This window comes from Lolium perenne, chromosome 7, assembly GCF_019359855.2.
Source record: "Lolium perenne isolate Kyuss_39 chromosome 7, Kyuss_2.0, whole genome shotgun sequence".
NCBI classification, from domain to species: Eukaryota; Viridiplantae; Streptophyta; class Magnoliopsida; order Poales; family Poaceae; genus Lolium; species Lolium perenne.
In genome coordinates this window covers 194,458,889-194,476,073 of record NC_067250.2, presented here as the reverse complement: position 1 = coordinate 194,476,073, position 17,185 = coordinate 194,458,889, and the positions used below count along the sequence as shown (strand labels likewise).

General features: G+C 49.0%; 2 protein-coding genes across 4 annotated transcripts; one reads left to right on the top strand and one right to left on the bottom strand.

Moving 5' to 3' along the window:
* Positions 1-1,547: 1,547 nt before the first annotated feature.
* LOC127314605 (uncharacterized) lies at positions 1,548-5,699 on the top strand. Of its 3 annotated transcripts, XM_051345110.2 has the most exons (17): positions 1,548-1,889; positions 2,337-2,417; positions 2,495-2,611; positions 2,869-2,949; positions 3,025-3,129; positions 3,208-3,327; positions 3,415-3,507; positions 3,599-3,691; positions 3,789-3,824; positions 3,903-3,997; positions 4,073-4,190; positions 4,357-4,448; positions 4,534-4,621; positions 4,714-4,805; positions 5,048-5,251; positions 5,285-5,370; positions 5,449-5,699. In XM_051345110.2, exons 1-17 carry the CDS (start codon positions 1,632-1,634, stop codon positions 5,472-5,474), a joined length of 1,785 nt encoding a protein of 594 aa, XP_051201070.1. In that variant the 5' UTR covers positions 1,548-1,631; the 3' UTR covers positions 5,475-5,699. The 3 variants fall into 3 exon arrangements, with proteins under 3 accessions (XP_051201070.1, XP_051201069.1, XP_051201068.1); XM_051345109.2 differs by having other exon boundaries at positions 3,602-3,691; positions 5,048-5,370; XM_051345108.2 differs by having other exon boundaries at positions 5,048-5,370.
* Positions 5,700-15,181: 9,482 nt separating this feature from the next.
* On the bottom strand, positions 15,182-17,185 carry LOC127314606 (transcription factor GTE7). The gene is made up of 3 exons (XM_051345111.1): positions 15,874-17,185; positions 15,604-15,772; positions 15,182-15,515 (listed from the first exon to the last, which is right to left on the bottom strand). Exons 1-3 carry the CDS (start codon positions 17,071-17,073, stop codon positions 15,451-15,453), a joined length of 1,434 nt encoding a protein of 477 aa, XP_051201071.1. The 5' UTR covers positions 17,074-17,185; the 3' UTR covers positions 15,182-15,450.

Here is a 17,185-nt window from a genome sequence, read left to right as displayed (position 1 = left end):
CATCGGCTCACAACAACAACAACAACAAAGAACAACACCAACACAAGAAGCAATGTGCCTCATATGGTAGGCCCACCTAGGGCCACTAATGACCCTTCTTGACCAAGTACCATGCATAATCATTAGTGATTGTACATTACACAAGACTAGATAGAATCATTCTAGCACCTATTTAGGGCCAAATTTTAATCATTGGCACATCAGACCGATAGGGCCTTATACTAAAATTTGACACACAAATCTCAGGGACGATGTAAGCAAACCTAGTTCATTGCTAACCATTACTGATACTACAATGCACATGGTTCGCTTACTCCGTCCTTATCTGAGCCACATTTGAACTATTGGGGATGGAGAACACAAATCCATGCATAACAATTAGCCTCAAATAACAAAGCACAACCATAGTAAAGAGATGATCCTACTGAATCGAGGACATGATCAATTATGTTTCTTTGATCACACCATTAATTAGGTTCGGTAGAAAAATCTCTTCACGCCATAGTGCTACATTTTAGTCATCGAAATGAACAGTGAAAACTCTCAAATCTATCATCCATGCACCCTGAAAACCACATATTGCACAATCGCGCAAAATGAAACTATGAAAAACATGTGCCTCAACATAGATCGGATTATTAGAAGGCAATTGTTCATGCTACGAAAGGATAATCAGGATAATCTACCATAAAACGTGTAAACTCTAAAACTGCAGATATGCCGTGCATGTAAAATAGGAGTTTAGTACCACTGCAGTACAAACATATCTGTGCATATTAGATCGGACAAGAGCGGATTCGGAATATACCCCCATTGTTGAACCTCGGTGAGCAGAGCTTGAACCGTGGAAGAAGGCATCCGGCTCGACGTGAATGAAGATTTGTTCAATTATGGCTTCGATTGCCCACTCTTCCGTCGTCGTGGTGGTGGTCTTGGATCTACTGCCGCTAGTGCAACCGTCGATGAAGAGAGGAGAGAGGAGGAAGAGGAGAGAGCGGGTGAGAACGACCGAGTGAGAGGGGAGAGTCGGCGGTGAGGAGAACTATAGCACTCGTCCTCGATGTGTCGCTCGGACTCCCGCTTTTCTCCACGCGTGTGACTGCGTTTCCACATTGCGTGCGCTGTCTTGTCACACACGGCCGAATCGAACGTGCCTATCATGTCATGTTTTTTTTTGCTGATTTAAAAAACGTGTCGTACGGATCAAATGTTTCTAGCAGGCAACCAAACCGCCAAATTTTACCCGCTAGCTATGGAAAACGGAATTGCGAATATCCAAACACACTCTAGAATGCAAGGATGCGGAGGGAAGATACACAAATTTCCGTCAGAAACTCACCATCGGGCTTAGAGCGGAAAATAAGGGCTCGTGGGCTATTTCTACCCAATTGGTCCGTTTGAGAGACGTTGTTTATTCCTCGTCAGTTGGCTGTGCCCAAGCCCAATCGGTACGTACAAAGGCCCACCGGTAGAAGCCCAGAACAGCCCAGCAAAACGCCGAACCTAGCATCGCACCGGATGCTATAAAAGACCTCCGCCGCAACCTCTCGCAAACCCTCTCTAAAACCCTAGCGATTAGGGTTCCTCCATTCCCCACCCCCACCTCCTCGCCTCCACGCCGCCAGCGATCCATGGGCAAGTCCAGCAAGAAGTCCGCGGCTCCCGCCGTCGTCGCGCCGGCGGCCGTCGTCCCCAAGGGGAAGGCCGGCAAGAAGCGCGAAGCGGAGGACGAGATCGAGAAGGCCGTCACCGCCAAGAAGCAGAAGGCTGCGCCGGCCAAGGCGGCGCCCGTGACCAAGGAGGACGCCAAGAAGGCCAAGAAGCAGCCGCCGCCCAAGAAGGCTGAGAGCAGCAGCTCCGAGGAGGACTCGTCCGAGTCCGAGGAAGAGGTATTGCTCCTGTCGCCGTTTTTCCCCCTTTTGATGTTTGCTATGTATACTCTGTTCATGTGTATCGGTTTGGCTACTATTCTCTTTGGTAAGCACCGTTTTGTGTAGCATGGACAGATGTTCGGTGCGTTTAAAAGCTCTAATTTCTGGACTAATTTTGACACGTTGAATATAATAAACTGATGTTTGGTGCGTTTAGTACTAATTTCTCGTCGGCTCTTAGTCCCAGAGCAATATAGGTGACCATCTGAAAATCATATCTAAAATCATATGGAAGCTATTGTTTTGTCTGTAGTCTGAATGATTGCTCAGTTATAGAGAAACGGTACACCTATCACTGCTCTGTAGATACTATTGAGCTTTTGTTTTCTGGTGAATACTGCCATGTTATGACGTGGCTTATATATGTTCGTTCACTTATGCTCCCATGCCTCTATATCTCTGCAGGTCAAGGTCCAGCCGAAGAAGACTGCAAAGCCTGTCAAACAGGAGTCTTCTGATGAGAGCAGCGACGAGTCCTCTGACGAGGTAGAACGTCACTAGCCTCATTCAGTTTTGTTGTCATTTGACGAGGTGCTAATTATCTACTTCTCCTGTTTATTAAGGAACCTGCAAAGAAGCCTTCTGCTAAGCCTGTGGCCTCAGCTGCCAGCAATGGTTCCAAGAAAGGCAAGCAGGAGAGCAGCTCCTCCAGCTCCGAGGACGAGTCTGATGAGGATGAGGTAAATGCTTCACCTTTATTTGCTTTGCTTTGATGCTCTTAGTTATTTTCACTTGTATTATCAGGATGGATTTCGCAGCGTAGTTTTGTGTCTGTTCATGAAACAATAAATTCCATCATTTGCATATCTAAAATATTTTTGGCCATTCCATATTAGTAACTTTATCAGTAGCTTCTGTGAAATATGTGACATGTCAAGTCTCTCTGTACACTGTCATGGTGTTTCTACCTCACTTAACTGTGTTTTACATTTTCCAGAAACCTGCTCCAGTAAAGAAAGCACCAGCAAAGGAGGAGTCTGACAGCTCTGAGAGCGACTCTGATGATGAATCAGAGGAGGTCAGTTCAGGTTTACTTTTGTTAGTGGATTCTCTCTCTGCTTTAGTTACTAATTTAGTGGTTCATTGTTTTCAGGCTGTGCCTGCCAAGCCCAAGGCTCCTGCTGCTGCTGCCAAGAAGGCTGTTTCTTCTGACAGTTCTGAGTCTGAGAGTGAATCAGAGAGTGAATCTGAGGATGAGGTACCGCTGAAATCATGTTCTCATAGCCTCAAATTGTTGCTTCATAGAATTTTATTAATGTTTCCTCTCAACATGTAGGATAAATCTAAGAAAGCTGCCCCAGCTGCCAAGGTGACTCCTGCTGCTAAAAGGAAAGATGATTCAAGTGATTCCTCAGACAGTGATAGTGAGGAAGAGCCACCCCAGAAGAAGCAGAAGGTTCTGCGGCTGGTTGTCCTATTTATGTTTGACTTTGCTTTGCTTATTTTGAAGATTATCATTTACATGTTTGTGTTTGATACACAGGATGCTGTGAAGGTTGCTCCCAAGTCTGCCAAAAAGGATAGTAGCAGTGATGATGATAGTTCAGAAGAAAGCTCAGATGATGAGCCTAAAAAGGTAAGATGGATTTCAGTCTTTATAGGATGTGGGTGAGCCTTTTGTTCGACAATGAGCTGTTGTTAACTAAGACTTGTGGTAATTCCCATAGCAGGCAGCAAAGGCAGCCGAGAGCAGTGGCTCTGAGGAGGACAGCAGCGATGACAGTGATGAAGATGATAAATCTGCTAAGACTCCTAAGAAGGTTGGTTCTCATAGTCATACGTACCTTAATCTACCCTTGTGAGTGTCCATCTCAATTGGAATGATTGTCAAATGACTTTTGTTTTGCCACTCTACAGGAAGTGCCAACTGCTACAAAATCCCAGAAGGCTGAGGTTTAAAATCTGCACCTGATATTGATACTTAGCTTTTCATAGATATAGTGGTATGTTATATGATTTTTTTTATTACAGCCTAAAACTCCTGCTAGCAACCAAGGTCAGGCATCAGGGGGGTCTAAGACCCTCTTTATGGGGAACATTCCATTTGGTGCTGATTTTGAGCAAGTGTAAGTTCCCCTAGCAGAAGAAATTATTTTTAGCTTATTTGAATATTAAGAATTGTTTCCCCTTTCTGTTTGTAGGAAGCAATTTTTTGCTGATATTGCTGAGGTTGTTGATGTTCGTCTGGGTGTCCATGAAGATGGCCATCCTAAGGGATTTGGTCATGTTGAGTTTGCTACTGCTGAAGGTGCTGAGAAGGTAAATGTTTCTGTTCTAGTCTTCACTTTTAGTTTCTGTGAGGTTAATAATGTCTATTCACTTCCAAGTAATTATTTGATTTTTACATTCGCTGCTTTAGTTCAATCCGTGGCAGCATTGGTATAATACTTCAGCTACTAGAACAAGTATTTTTTCTTTCTTTCAGGCACTTAATGAGATGAATGGACAAGATTTTAATGGTCGTGCTGTGAGGCTTGACATTGCTGCTGAAAGAGGCGCAAGTGCTCCTCGCACCAGGTAATGTGAATTTAAAGTTCTAACATCTAGGATAGTTTCTCTGCAGGTTATTTATCTGTATTTTGCTAATTCTTGTCGACCACAGGGATGGTGGATCTTTTGGCAAGCCAAGTGGAGGTCCCAGCCTTTCTGTATTTGTCAAGGGTTTTGATACTTCTCAACAGCGGGATGATGTAATTTCTTGTTTGTTTTGGTTCACCCTCTCCCTTGCACCCATTGTATTGAGAACCTTATCTAATCATTTGTTTCCCATTGTGAATTTTAGATCAACTTTGCTCTAAAAGAACATTTCTCCAAGTGTGGAGAGGTCACGCGTGTGTCAGTTCCGGTGGATTATGAGACTGGTGAATGCAGAGGGTAATTTAGCTAAACTTAGAAAAGTGTTATGTTTAACCATTCAAAATTAGATGTGGATTCAGCAAAGAACTTGGAATAAAATACTCTTGAAGCTTTCTGGAATTTTAATAGTATTTGATATATTTTTTGTGAATTAACCATTCAAAATTAGATGTGGATTCAACAAACAACTTGGAATGATCTATTCTTGATGCTTTCTGGAATTTTAATATTATTTTGTTTATTTTTTTGTGAATTTGCAGTATAGCATACATGGATTTTGGCGATGAGAGTTCCTTCAACAAAGCACTTGAGCTAAGTGGGTCTGACCTTGGAGGTTACAATCTGTACGTGGCTGAGGCAAAGCCTAAGGGTGACTTCGGTGGTGGTGGTGGTCGTTCTGGAGGTAGAGATGGTGGACGTTCTGGTGGCAGGTTTGGCCGAGATGGTGGACGTTCTGGTGGCAGGTTTGGCCGAGATGGTGGACGTTCTAGTGGCAGGTTTGGTGGCCGATCTGGTGGCCGCGATGGTGGTAGAAGAGGAGGAAGAGGCTTTGGCAGGCAGAGCGCTGGGACTGCTAGCGCGGGTAAGAGATCATATTTTGTGTTGTATGACAGTATTTTCTACAGCGAAACTCTGTTCTCATTCATTTTCTTCTTCTCAGGAAAGAAGACAACATTTGATGATTAGAGAAGAACCCAAAACTACTCTGCAGCAACAAGTTGTGTCTCCAGGTCAAAAAAAAAACAAGTTGTGTCTCGGACGTTTAGCCTTGTGTTTCCTTAAGACTATTTGGTGTTGGATACCAGTATCCTTGTCCTAGTGGACTAGTAACATTTTTGTCTGTAATATGGGCTGTTCTCCCTATGGTTGGGTCGGCCATGATGCAATGCAAGGATTCTATTATATATGTTATACCTGTGTTTTGCCTCCTGTGGTATACTACTCTCTTCTGTTTTTGGTTACCTTATTCATTTCCTTTGCTGTATGGATTTTTCCCTTTATTTTCATCTGTTTGTGATCTTTTGTGCTGCCTTTTTATGATGTTAGTCTCTTCATTCAGTGCAGTGGAATTTCTGTTCTGCACGATGACAGAATTAATCATCATCAGAATCGGGACTTTCCTGTAACCTTACATTCAGTTGCAACGTATTGCGTGGCACTGATACTAAGGTTCCAGGACAGTTTGGGCCTAACTTCCGTGGGGCCACTGTCACAATGGTTTCAGGATTGTTTGGGCCTAAAGCCATCTCAATGCGGCGATGCGCAACCCCCTTTGCACCGCGCATGGGTTGGCCGCTGGCTTTGCTTTCTTCACATCCCTTCGTCCAACCCTGAGTACCGACATTCTCTCCTGTTGCGCCGTCGCCTCTCGTGTCCCCCATCCCCTCGCCGGTGCGCCTTCCCCCTCATCGTCCTTGGCGCCTCTCTTCCGTGCTCGTTTGCACCAGGCACGGGTCCAGCACCTTCTTCTCCACCAGCCTCCGCATCGGCCGAGGCACGGCAGAATGATGGCTGCAACCTTGAAGCCATGATCTTCCCTTTATCTGGTGCTGCAAGGATTGAAGAGGTGGCAGTACAGCGGAACGATGGGCCATGGGCCGACGATTCGTACGGTCCTCCTTGTTCTCGCACGCCCTAAGCGTGGTCGGAAGCTGCTTCATTTATAAGGGCTGGATGAACAAGTTACAAGGGAGTCCACAGACAAACTAGGATCTGCAGAAAAGACCCCAGGAATTACAACAAGGCCCTCAGGACAAAAAGATAAAAAACAATCGGGTCTTCGAGATCCTTCTCCATCATCGAGAGCTGAGCTCCGCCGCCTCGCCAGGAATACCGGCACCGGGGATGAACCACTTGGTCCAGCACCACTGGAAAGTGCGCAACAGCAGGAGCCGAAGATTCTCTGCGTTGGCTTGAAGCCTGGAGGAAGATAGACCATCGAAGCGAGGTCTAGGAGGGTCGCCTTTCGACCATGATGTGCATAGGCAAGGCGGAGGTAACCGCCGGCTTCAGTCCTCTGCTGAAGAACTCCTGAAACGAGAGCAGAGAAGCTCTCCGGCGCATCAGATGTTCCCCGCCGTCTCCAAGCCACAACTCCCTGAACAACCGCAACTCCCCACCCCCCTCGCCTCCACGGTCGGCCATGGAAAGGAGATAGACCACCCAGAGAAGCTTGTGCTTGGCACTAGATAAGGGACCTTTATTTGTGGAGTAGCCCGCCGCCCAGATCTTCACCGCATCCGACTCTGGCCGCCGGAGTATCTCGTCAGAGAAGAAGGTCGCATGCCAGCTACAGATCTCAGCCAAGAGATCTAGCAGCCAACTCCCGGCATAGTGCCATACACCGGCATAAAGCCAAGAAAACCTAGATCTACTAGTAATATACACTAACCTAGCTCCGGCGCCTCCCCTAGGCCATCTCCGACCGGCTGCGCCGGCGGAGATGCCGTCAGATCGGCCCGGTCTCCGGTGGGAGACTCTCAGTTACTGTAGCGAGAGGAGAGAGGGGGGGGGGGGGGATGAGCGCTTCACCACGGAAAAGTTCAATAGACGGCCTGAATTTAGGCCTGCTTTGCGTGGCCATGGTGATGCGCGTGGTGTCCTTCTATGACCTTCTTGAGCATCCTTGTTCCGCCGCTTGCGATTGGCGCGCCACTCCCGGCCACACTCCTCTTCCACCCGGTACTACTCTTTCGTCATTACGTGCGCCCGCCGCTCGCGTGAGGGCAGCTGGAGGGGAACCCTGGTGCGCGCGGGAACTTTCCCGGGCCCTCCTCCCGATTGCCATTGTTGTCTCGTCAAGCCTGCCATGGGATGGGCAGTGCCGCTCAGGGAAGACAATACACGTGACACCCTTTGAGTTGCCACGTTGGGGGCACCGCGTCACCCAAAAGGTCACCCAGATGCCCCCCTATCCGTGTCCGCGCGACCACCCAAACGGTAAAAAACGGACACATTTCGTTTTCGATTTGGGTGGCTGCATTGGAGATGCCCTAAGGTATCTCTAAAGTGACTGTTTGCGTCGAGCTGGACATAAAAAGGGGAAAATCCTGGCTGACGCATTCACGACCTAATCTTGAGACCGAAATGCGTCGCCGTGGACACTGCACGGTCAACACATGTGTTCACGTCATTCTCCTTCTGAACCTTAGAGCATCTCCAACAGACGCTGTAAATTTTGGCACGCTATACCTCCCTTCCGACGTGCTGTAAACGTTTGCCGCGCGCTTTGCCGCACTTTGCCCCGCCGGACGCGCCAAAATACAGCGCCTGCGCGGGCGGTAAAATTCGGCCTCCTTCGGACGCTCTAAAATACAGCGCGCGCCGCCACGCGAACGGCTAGTTTTTTGTATATCGTTTGAAACGGATCAAACAAATCAAATAAAATTACGAAAATTTAACTGAAATTACGAAATATATTAAAACTTCGACAAATACCGACATTTATTTGAACTAAACTAAACTAAACTACTCGGAGTCCTCCCAATCGAAATCCGACGATCCGCTAGTCGGAGTCGTGTCGGACACCGGAGTGGTCGTCCACTCAAAGGAGGAGGAGGTCCGCATGTTCGTCGACGGTCTGGCGCCTCTCCTTTTCTCCTCCGCCCTCTTCGCCCTCCGCGCCGCCTTCTCCGCCCTCTCCGCCTTCCTCGCCGCCGACTCAGCGCGACGCCTGTCGCGGTCGGCCTTCTTCTTCGCGGCCGCCTTCGCCTTGGCCTTCTTCTTCTGCGCGTAAAATGCCTCCGTGGCGGCGACGTCCTCCGGGAACGCGTGCGCCCACTCGAGGCACACGCGCTCGTCCTGCTCCGCCACGCGCAGACGCTGCTCGAGCTCGCGGGCGCGGCGCCGCTGCTCGGTCGTGACGATCGGCGACGGCGGCGCGAGCATCTCCGCCGTCGCGCGTCCAAACGTCGTCGAAGTTCATGTGCCGGCGGGACGGCCGAGGCGCCACGCGACGGCGTCGTAGGCTCGCGCCGCCTCATGCGCGGTGTCGAAGGTTCCGAGTCGGATCTGCTCCTCGCCGGAGCGGATCTCTGCGTCGAAGCGGCCGCTCGGCCGCGCGCGGACGCCGCGGTAGCCGGAGGCGGACCGGAGACGGAGGTGGACCGTCAGCGCCGAGGCAGAGCGCTAGGGGAGGGAGAGCGAGGCGGAGCGCGGAAGTTTCAGGCAGTTGGCGCGTTCGCGCGTGTCGCGTTTATAGCGCGCGCGACAACTTTCCTGCGTGGGATGGCGCAAACGCGCGGGCGCGGCAAATTTTTTTACCGCGCGCGCCCTTTTCCCGTGTCAGCTGGAGCTTCGCGCGGGCGCCCGCGCGCCAAACAGGAGGTTTTTTTGCCGCGCGCGCCTTTTATAGCGTCTGTTGGAGAGCATCTCCAACAGGCGCGCTATATAGGCCGCGCTGCAAAAAAAACGGCCAGTATACCGCGCGCGCGAGGGAGTCAGGCGCTCCAGCAGGCGCGGTAAATGGCGCGGCGCTGTAAAATTTTTAGGACGCGCGGTGTTTTGCACAAACCGGAGCGGCATATCTGACGCGTCGGTTACAGCACGCGGCAATGCTCCGCGCCCGCGCGAAAATCCAACGGCTGGAAATTTCCCCCGCCCGCGCCCGCGCCCTCATTTCCCCACCTACCGCCGGCGCGAAATCCAGCCGCCGCCGGTCGAATCCGTCGCCGCCCCCGCTGCCGCGCGCCGCTGCGGCGTAGATCCGCCTCGCCCGCACCCCTCCATAATGCACAAGCGGCGGCTAGGAAAGATGTAGAGAGAGCATTTGGGATTTTGGAAGCCCAATTTGCCATTGTTAGAGGACCGGCTAGATTTTGGGACCAAAAATGGCTTTGGTATATCATGACCGCGTGTGTCATCATGCATAACATGATTATAGAGGATGATCGCGGAACAGATGTGGATCATACCCACTATGACTTGATGGGGGTTCCCGTGCAAGTGAGGAGGTCCGCACATAGGATTGCCCGGTTCATTGCCTCATACCATGCCATTCGGTGCAACGACACAGATGATGGGCTTCAAAAAGATCTCATGGAAGAATGGTGGAATTGGAATGGACAACAATAGTTGCATACCTGTTGTTTTTGTTCGAAAACTATGTGTTGTATTGTCTCAAAACTATGTTGTATTGTTGTATGTTGGACGTGTTGTATTTGGTGTGAATTATTGTTGTTAACAATGTATTGTATTTGGATGGTATATTTTATTTGTGAAATTTTATACAATTATTTGATCTTGTTGGATGCATAGGTGTGTGTGTTTGTTGTTTGCGCCACGCTCGCGCGCTGCAAAATGGCGCGTCCGGTGGAGGTGCTATTTTACCACGCCAACGCGCGCTGCAAAATGGCGCACCCGGCAGGGTAAAAATCGCTCTGTCGCGCGGCAACGGTTTACAGTGCGACGGCAGCGTCATATACCGCGCCAACTTATAGCGCTCCTGTTGGACATGCTCTTAGTAATGGTTGCTTCTGTCGCTTCAGTCTTCTGCGCCGCATTTGTGGTGCTACTCCACCTCCTGCGCGCCAACTAAACATTATAGATGAAGAAGCGCCCAATCTTCTTAAGAGGAGCTGTCCAGCTGCGTTTTGGAAACTCCTCCGCCTACAACCAACGCCATGGGCACCGTTCCGCAAGATGAAGAAATACCGCGAGGTTGGATCATCTTTTGCTTGCAAGAAGAAAACAACTTCACGCAACAACTGTTCGTGGAGGGCGGTTCCTTGGCGGGACGCGGGTCTACTGGGCGGCGATTGGTACCTCAATTCCCCGCATGCATGTCCCGATGCCTCTGATGCTGCGCGAGGGACACGTGCGCCAATTCGAGATCCGCCACCGCCACTTCATCGTGTCGTTTGGATCTGCATGATGATCCGGTCTTCGCCCTCGACTAGTATAACTGGTCCACCCAATTCTAGTTCCAACCGCATCGCCACGTGGGTTACCTCGGCGATATGGACTTCTTCAACCAGAAGCGCGGCGTCGGCCTCGATGACGTCAAGGAGGATGGAGACGAAACCCACGATTCCTTGGACGACGGCCACGACGACAACCTAGTTGCTCCACCCGGCAGCGTGAACCATGAACTCCAACCAGCGAACCTCAACCAGCCCGCTCAGTGGATGGCCTCGCCTTCCAACTACGGACGCCCGCGCAGGCCCAAGTGAGGCCACTAACTCCTACGCCGCTTCCTCCTGCCCTACGCCGTCTCTTCCCACACCAACACCACCGCCGACGGCTCATTAGTCTCTGCACTTGCCGTGGCCTTGGGTGCCTCCGGTCTTCATCGACCTCATCAACGACGACAAGTAGGGACACCCTATGATTATTTTCTAGTCTTTTTATTTAGTTTTCAGCACTATGTAAATTCATTCTATTAATAAAAAAATGTAATTGGATATAAATGCGTCAGGCACTCAGGCCTCTAAGGGCTAGCCGACCTAAACAGACACATAAGGAAACGGGCCTAATTTAATATCGGCGGCCCAACAACGGACACTTTCCATATCTAAAATGAATATGGCCTAACTTTCCCGTCGGGCCAGCCTCCCGGGTAGGCAACCTCCCCAGCTCGTCTATCCCTTAGATCTTCCCGGCGGCAGTGCTCCGTCCACTGGCCTGCTTCTCATCCTTTGCCTCCTGGACGAGGCTGCATAGAAGCTGCAAAGCTCCCAGACCTGTTGCTTCTCCCTTCGCCGTCTCATCACCCAAGCAGTCCATCTGATTGCTGTTTCCTCAAGTCCTCCGCGTCCGTCCTCGATGATCAGATACATGCTGCAAGTCCGGCTGCAGAATCCCCTTCCCTGTTGCACCACCGCTTCCTGGCAGGTATTTTGTGGGGCTCATGTTCCATTGTCGAGCAGCCACTTCTCGTTGCATACTCAAAAGGTAATCCTTGTCTTTGTAGGAACTAGGAAACACTAATCATAGTAATCCTTGTCTTTGTAGGAACTAGGAAACACTAATCATCCCTTAAGTTTTGCTCTGTTAGTCAAATGGAAATTTGATGTCGAGACACTAATCATCCCTGCATGGACTCCATCATTTGGAAGGTGTGGGCTCCTCCCAAATGCAAGCTCTTCTCATGGCTCATCATCCAAAACCGCGTTTGGACGGCGGACCGGCTTGCAAAGCGGGGGTGGCCAAATGGGAGGGTTTGTCCTCTTTGTCGGTGTCGTGACGAGACGGCCTCTCACCTTCTCTTCCAATGCCGCTTCTCTATCCGGATTTGGAAGATGGTCAAGGATTGGCTTCACATACATGACTTCCATCCTTCCTCATGGGACGAGTTTGACAATGTTGAGCTTTGGTGGACCTCCACCGTGCTAGCTCATGGAGGCCGTAAGAAAGCTATGGCCACCCTCTTCATGTTGGTTGTGTGGGAGCTATGGAATGAACGCAACGCTAGGATTTTCAAGCATGTGGACACCATGCCTACAATCATCTTCGACCGTATCAAATCGGAAGCTAGAACTTGGGTTATTGCCGGTGCTAAACACTTGGGTTTTTTCATGGCGGGAGAGTAGGCTTTTGTGACCTCGGTGTGGTTGTAAGACTAAACTAAATCTTGGCTTCCCAAGCTTCTTCTTTATTAATGAATTAAGGCAAATCTTTTGCCTTTTCTTCAATTTTTTTTTTTTGATGTAATAATGCGACTTACCAAATTTCTGCGGGATAGTCCTGCCTGGAAACAAATATTTTATATGTTGACAAAATGTTCAAGCAAATGATTATTTGACATCAAATTTGAGGATAGTCCTGCCTAGAAGGAAATTCAGTCTCATTTATCTCACTCTGTTTTTTATCGGAATGGCTAGAAATCAGGCGCCTGATTTTTAGTATGTATCAGTCGACCCTTTTAGCCTTTGGATTTTGCCTAGCGATTTGTGCAGTGTGAGAACGTAGTGAGTTTCCACTAGGTTGAAACTAAGAATTTAATGAGTACTGATAATTAGTACTATTTTTATAAGTTACAACTATATTGAAACTGAGATTTGTCACATGACATCAGGCGACTAAGACATAATATGTCTGAGTCGACTGAGACCTAGACTCACCCGTTTTTTATTCGATAGTCTTTATCAACTACATCTCCGGATCTTATAATGATCTTTTCTTGCAGGGATATACAAAGTCTTTATCAACTACATCTCCTGATCATATAAGTACTCTTGCCTTACAGCTGATACAGATATTCAGAGACATTCAGATAAGTTTTGCAGAAAGGAGGTTTTCACTGAGGACAGAGATGAGCCTAGACATCACATAACATCTTTTTTCTAAAAAAAAAGGTACACAGATATTGATCCATGTATCTCTGTTTTTTTTTTTTTTTTGAATATAACAAGTTTTTCATCTGAGAAAGTAAGCTCTCAATTATAAGAACCACATACGTTCTCTTCTCCACCATGGGACCATGATGTTGCCTTTTCTTGCGGAGAACAACTGTAGTTATTTTTGCAAGGCTTGGTGAATATATTATGAAATATAACAATATATGTGTGATTTGATGCCATGCCAATGAAAATATAGATACTTGGGACTTACTTTGCTATGTTAAATGTTAGGCAGCGTACGGTAGAAGAGCACTTGCACACTTTCATGCCAATATTTCTAGGAATTCATCTGTGTCTGCATTATTGAACTATTTAAAGTGTAATTTCTTGAGTCGGATTTATGTATATCCTCGTGGACGGTTGGCAAGATCCACTTCTCTGCCAAATTTGTAACTCCTGAATGTTCTCTTCCTTTTCAGGTTTATACTTGTTTTGAAACTGTGAACAAGTTCATACGTTCCCTCTGTTAGTGACAAAATAATATTGTTTGTCATTGTGAATGCAACACAGAGCACTACAGTATGTTGTATTGTGATGATTGTTGCGGTAACAATATAGAGTCAATTGTGGCATTGATTATCAAGCCTTAATTCATCTGTTCTTTGTAAGCAGATCAACTATATGTTGGGTTGCACTGGAAATACCTTCAATAGATCTTTCTTCCTTGTGATATTGGCAAAACGGAGTAGCAATTTGATCAAAATAAGCAACATCTACAATCTGCTGTTGTAAAAATTCCCAACCTCTACGAACACACATGCTTTATACTCGCTATCGTACTTATGAGCATTATCAAACCTAAGCAACAAATGTAGACCATTTGGGATTGCATCTTGACCCCACCATCACTTCAGTTCTCTATTAGAGAAATTATTATCATACTACTGTTAAAATAGACGGCAACGAACGCCATAATGGTTTAGTAAAGACGATTCCCTGCTGAGAGCGGACTGCAAGCCAGATTCACAGCTTCTTACTGCAGTCTGCAGGGGAGTATTCCGCTAACAAATCTTTTGCTGATGAATGAATTCGGCCAGCAATGGGACTCAGCAAAATCAAAGTATCGATACACACTCGACGGTGGTAACACTACCATCGACCTCGTTTATGTCTGACAAAAGGCTAAAACATCCGTGTACAGAGGTTGCATGCCAAGCACCATCTTGAGCACAGTATTTTCACTCGATAGAATCACCAGCAGTTGAACATCAAAATAAAGGTTTCGTGCTGATGATCTTTATGTCCAATTGACATCAATTCAAAATACACACTAGAACAAACTACTGCATGCACAACAGCACAAGAACATAAGGAGACAGCTAGCAATAGTATAAGAAGCTCATGAATCATGATGAAAATGCAAGGCATTGCTACCCCAAGTTCCAGTGAAAGAAGCACCGGGCTGGATTAAGTTGAATTTCACGTACTACTTGCAAACTACCAAGTTCCATTGAAAGAAGCACCAGACTGTTTATCTTGTCAAAGGATAGACTAAGAACAAAATTGGATTTCTTTCCCATGTGTTTCGAAAAGAAGATACTTCACCAAAACCTCACACGTGCATTAACCGTGTATATCAAACTGCGCATTCCCACATCAAATACAGGGCAACACAGAAGATATAAGATCCTGAATTAGCATACATGCTGTCGTAAAGAAGCCCCAGTATAATGTTCTCAATCATGTACAGTGGCCAATGCAATTCCAGATTTCCACGTCGATGGATTTTTGTTAATGTTTGACAAGTAGGCTAAACCATCATCCATCAAAGTGTACAGAGCTTGGTGTGTCAAAGCACTACATCTTAAGCATAGTTATTTCTGTTTAACATCAAAATGAAGTATTGAGGCAGGTTTTGTGTGGATGTTCTACTACTCCCACCCAATAATAAGTGTCAGGGCCTTAGTTCAAATTTTGAACTAAAGTCCTGACTTACTATTATGCATCAGAGGGAGTATGTCAAACCGACATCAGTTCGAAATGCACACTGAAACAAACTACTGCACGCACAACAGCACAAGAACACAAGGAGACAGCTAGCAATAGTATAAGAGGTAATGATGAAAATGCCAAGGCATTGCTACCCTTCTCCCTTTTCCAATTATATCCCCTTTTTTTACAATGGCCGACGTCTAGCAAACAACCTAGACATCAATCTACTACTCCAAGATAAACAACAACCTAATCTGGATCGAGACACACACCCCTCACAACAACTTGAATGGACACGAATCCCTCCAATTTCCTATACACTACCCTCGCCAAAAGAACTTAGTCACCTACTGAAATCACTAGAATCCTATTGTCAGAGAAAGAAGCGCCACCTAATCTGGAGACCGAGCATCATCCCCGTCAGAATCAAAGCCACCAGAGCTCCTGGAGCCAGAATCTGCAAACAATTTAACGGGTCACACAACAGGTCATCCAGAAATGAGCAAATTGGGCAGCGGGGGGCATTAACACATCTTCCATCATACCGCTCGATGAAGATGAGCCGCTATCGGACCCACTTGAGCTGCTGGCCACCTGGGCATCTTTCTCGATCTCTACCGACTGGTAATTTGCTGCTGGCATCTCATCACCGATATCCACGTACTCATCGATCATCTCAGCCTCTGAAGACCTCTTGTGCGGCGCATCAGTCTCCTGCACGAAACAAGAAAAACAGAGCAACGTACATAAGAACGCAATACAGCATTCCTCGACTATTAGGAATGAATGGCCACATTGTGATTGTAATAACTTACTGAGTCCCCAATTTCAACCACCGAAGGAGAATCCACATTCACCATCACCATATCATCCTCAGCGGGAAGGAGAGGAGCCATTGCAGCACCACCGTTCTGCCGACCCTTCTTGAGAACCTTCTTCAAATTGACGACGAAACGATCGAGCTCCCACAGCGTCTCAACATCCATTTCCTCGAAATCGAGCTCCACAACATCCCCCATTAGGGCCGGATCAGTGCTCCTCTTCTGCACAATCTGCAGGATGTTCACCATCTTCTCCTCGGGCAGGCTCTCGATCTCCACCCTGAGCCTGTGCATCTCCTCCTCAGTCATGTCCCTCTTGTTGGGGTCCCTGGCCTTGGGCTTGGGCCTCTTCCCAACGACACCCATCCTCAGCGGCTCCTGCGAAATCAGCGGCACGGGCGGCGCCTGCACCGGCACAGGAATCAGCTGCTGCGGCTGCGGCGGCGAGAAATCGAGCGGCATTGCCGACTCGGCCCGCTCGCGCTCCTCGTCGAACCAGGAGACGGCCTCCCCGTAGAGCGCCTCGAAGTTGGCGAGCAGGTTGCCCGCGGATCTGTGCACCTCGTGGCCCACGGGGTTGTAGCGGAGCGCGTTGGCGAAGGTGAGGCGCACGTCCTCCGCGAAGGCCTCGTGGGAGGCGTACGCCCCCGCCGCGAGGGCGGATTTGACGGTGCCGAGATCCATGGGGTTCCGGATGACGGCGTGGTAGTCGTAGAGCTTGAACTTCTCGACGTCGACGGGGCGGTTGAACCAGACGGAGTTGCGCTGCTTGCGGAGCTTGGTGAGGATCTGCGCGCACCGGGCCAGCATCGCGTCGCGGAGATGCGGCGGGGGGTGAGGGTGAGGGTGGGGGTGGGGCGGAGGGCGCTGGTCCTCCCACGTGTCGATGTGGGAGAGGAGGGCGCGGACGCGGCCGAGCTCGCGGGTGAGCCGCGCGCGCACCTCCCGGGCCTCCCTGCGGGAGAGGCAGGACGGGCGGATCAGGACGTGGCCCGACGGCGAGGCCGCGGGCGGAGGCGCTGGACGCCGGGGCGGCGGCGGCGGCGGGGAGGAGGTGCGGTGGTGGTTAGGGTTTGGGGTCGGGCGGTGGTTAGGGTTGGAGGGTTTGGGCATGCGCGGGACGCGGGCGTCGGCCCAATGGTGGTGGTGGTGGTGGTGGGCCTCATTCCGGCCGGCGAGCACGGCCGAGGTCATCGCCGGCGGCGCGCGCGCGATCTCTCACGATCTCCGGCGGGAGGCGGCCATGGCGCGTCGGGAATGGGCTCCGCGGGCTATCGGGTGGCCCGCCCGGTTGGAAGCTTTGGGT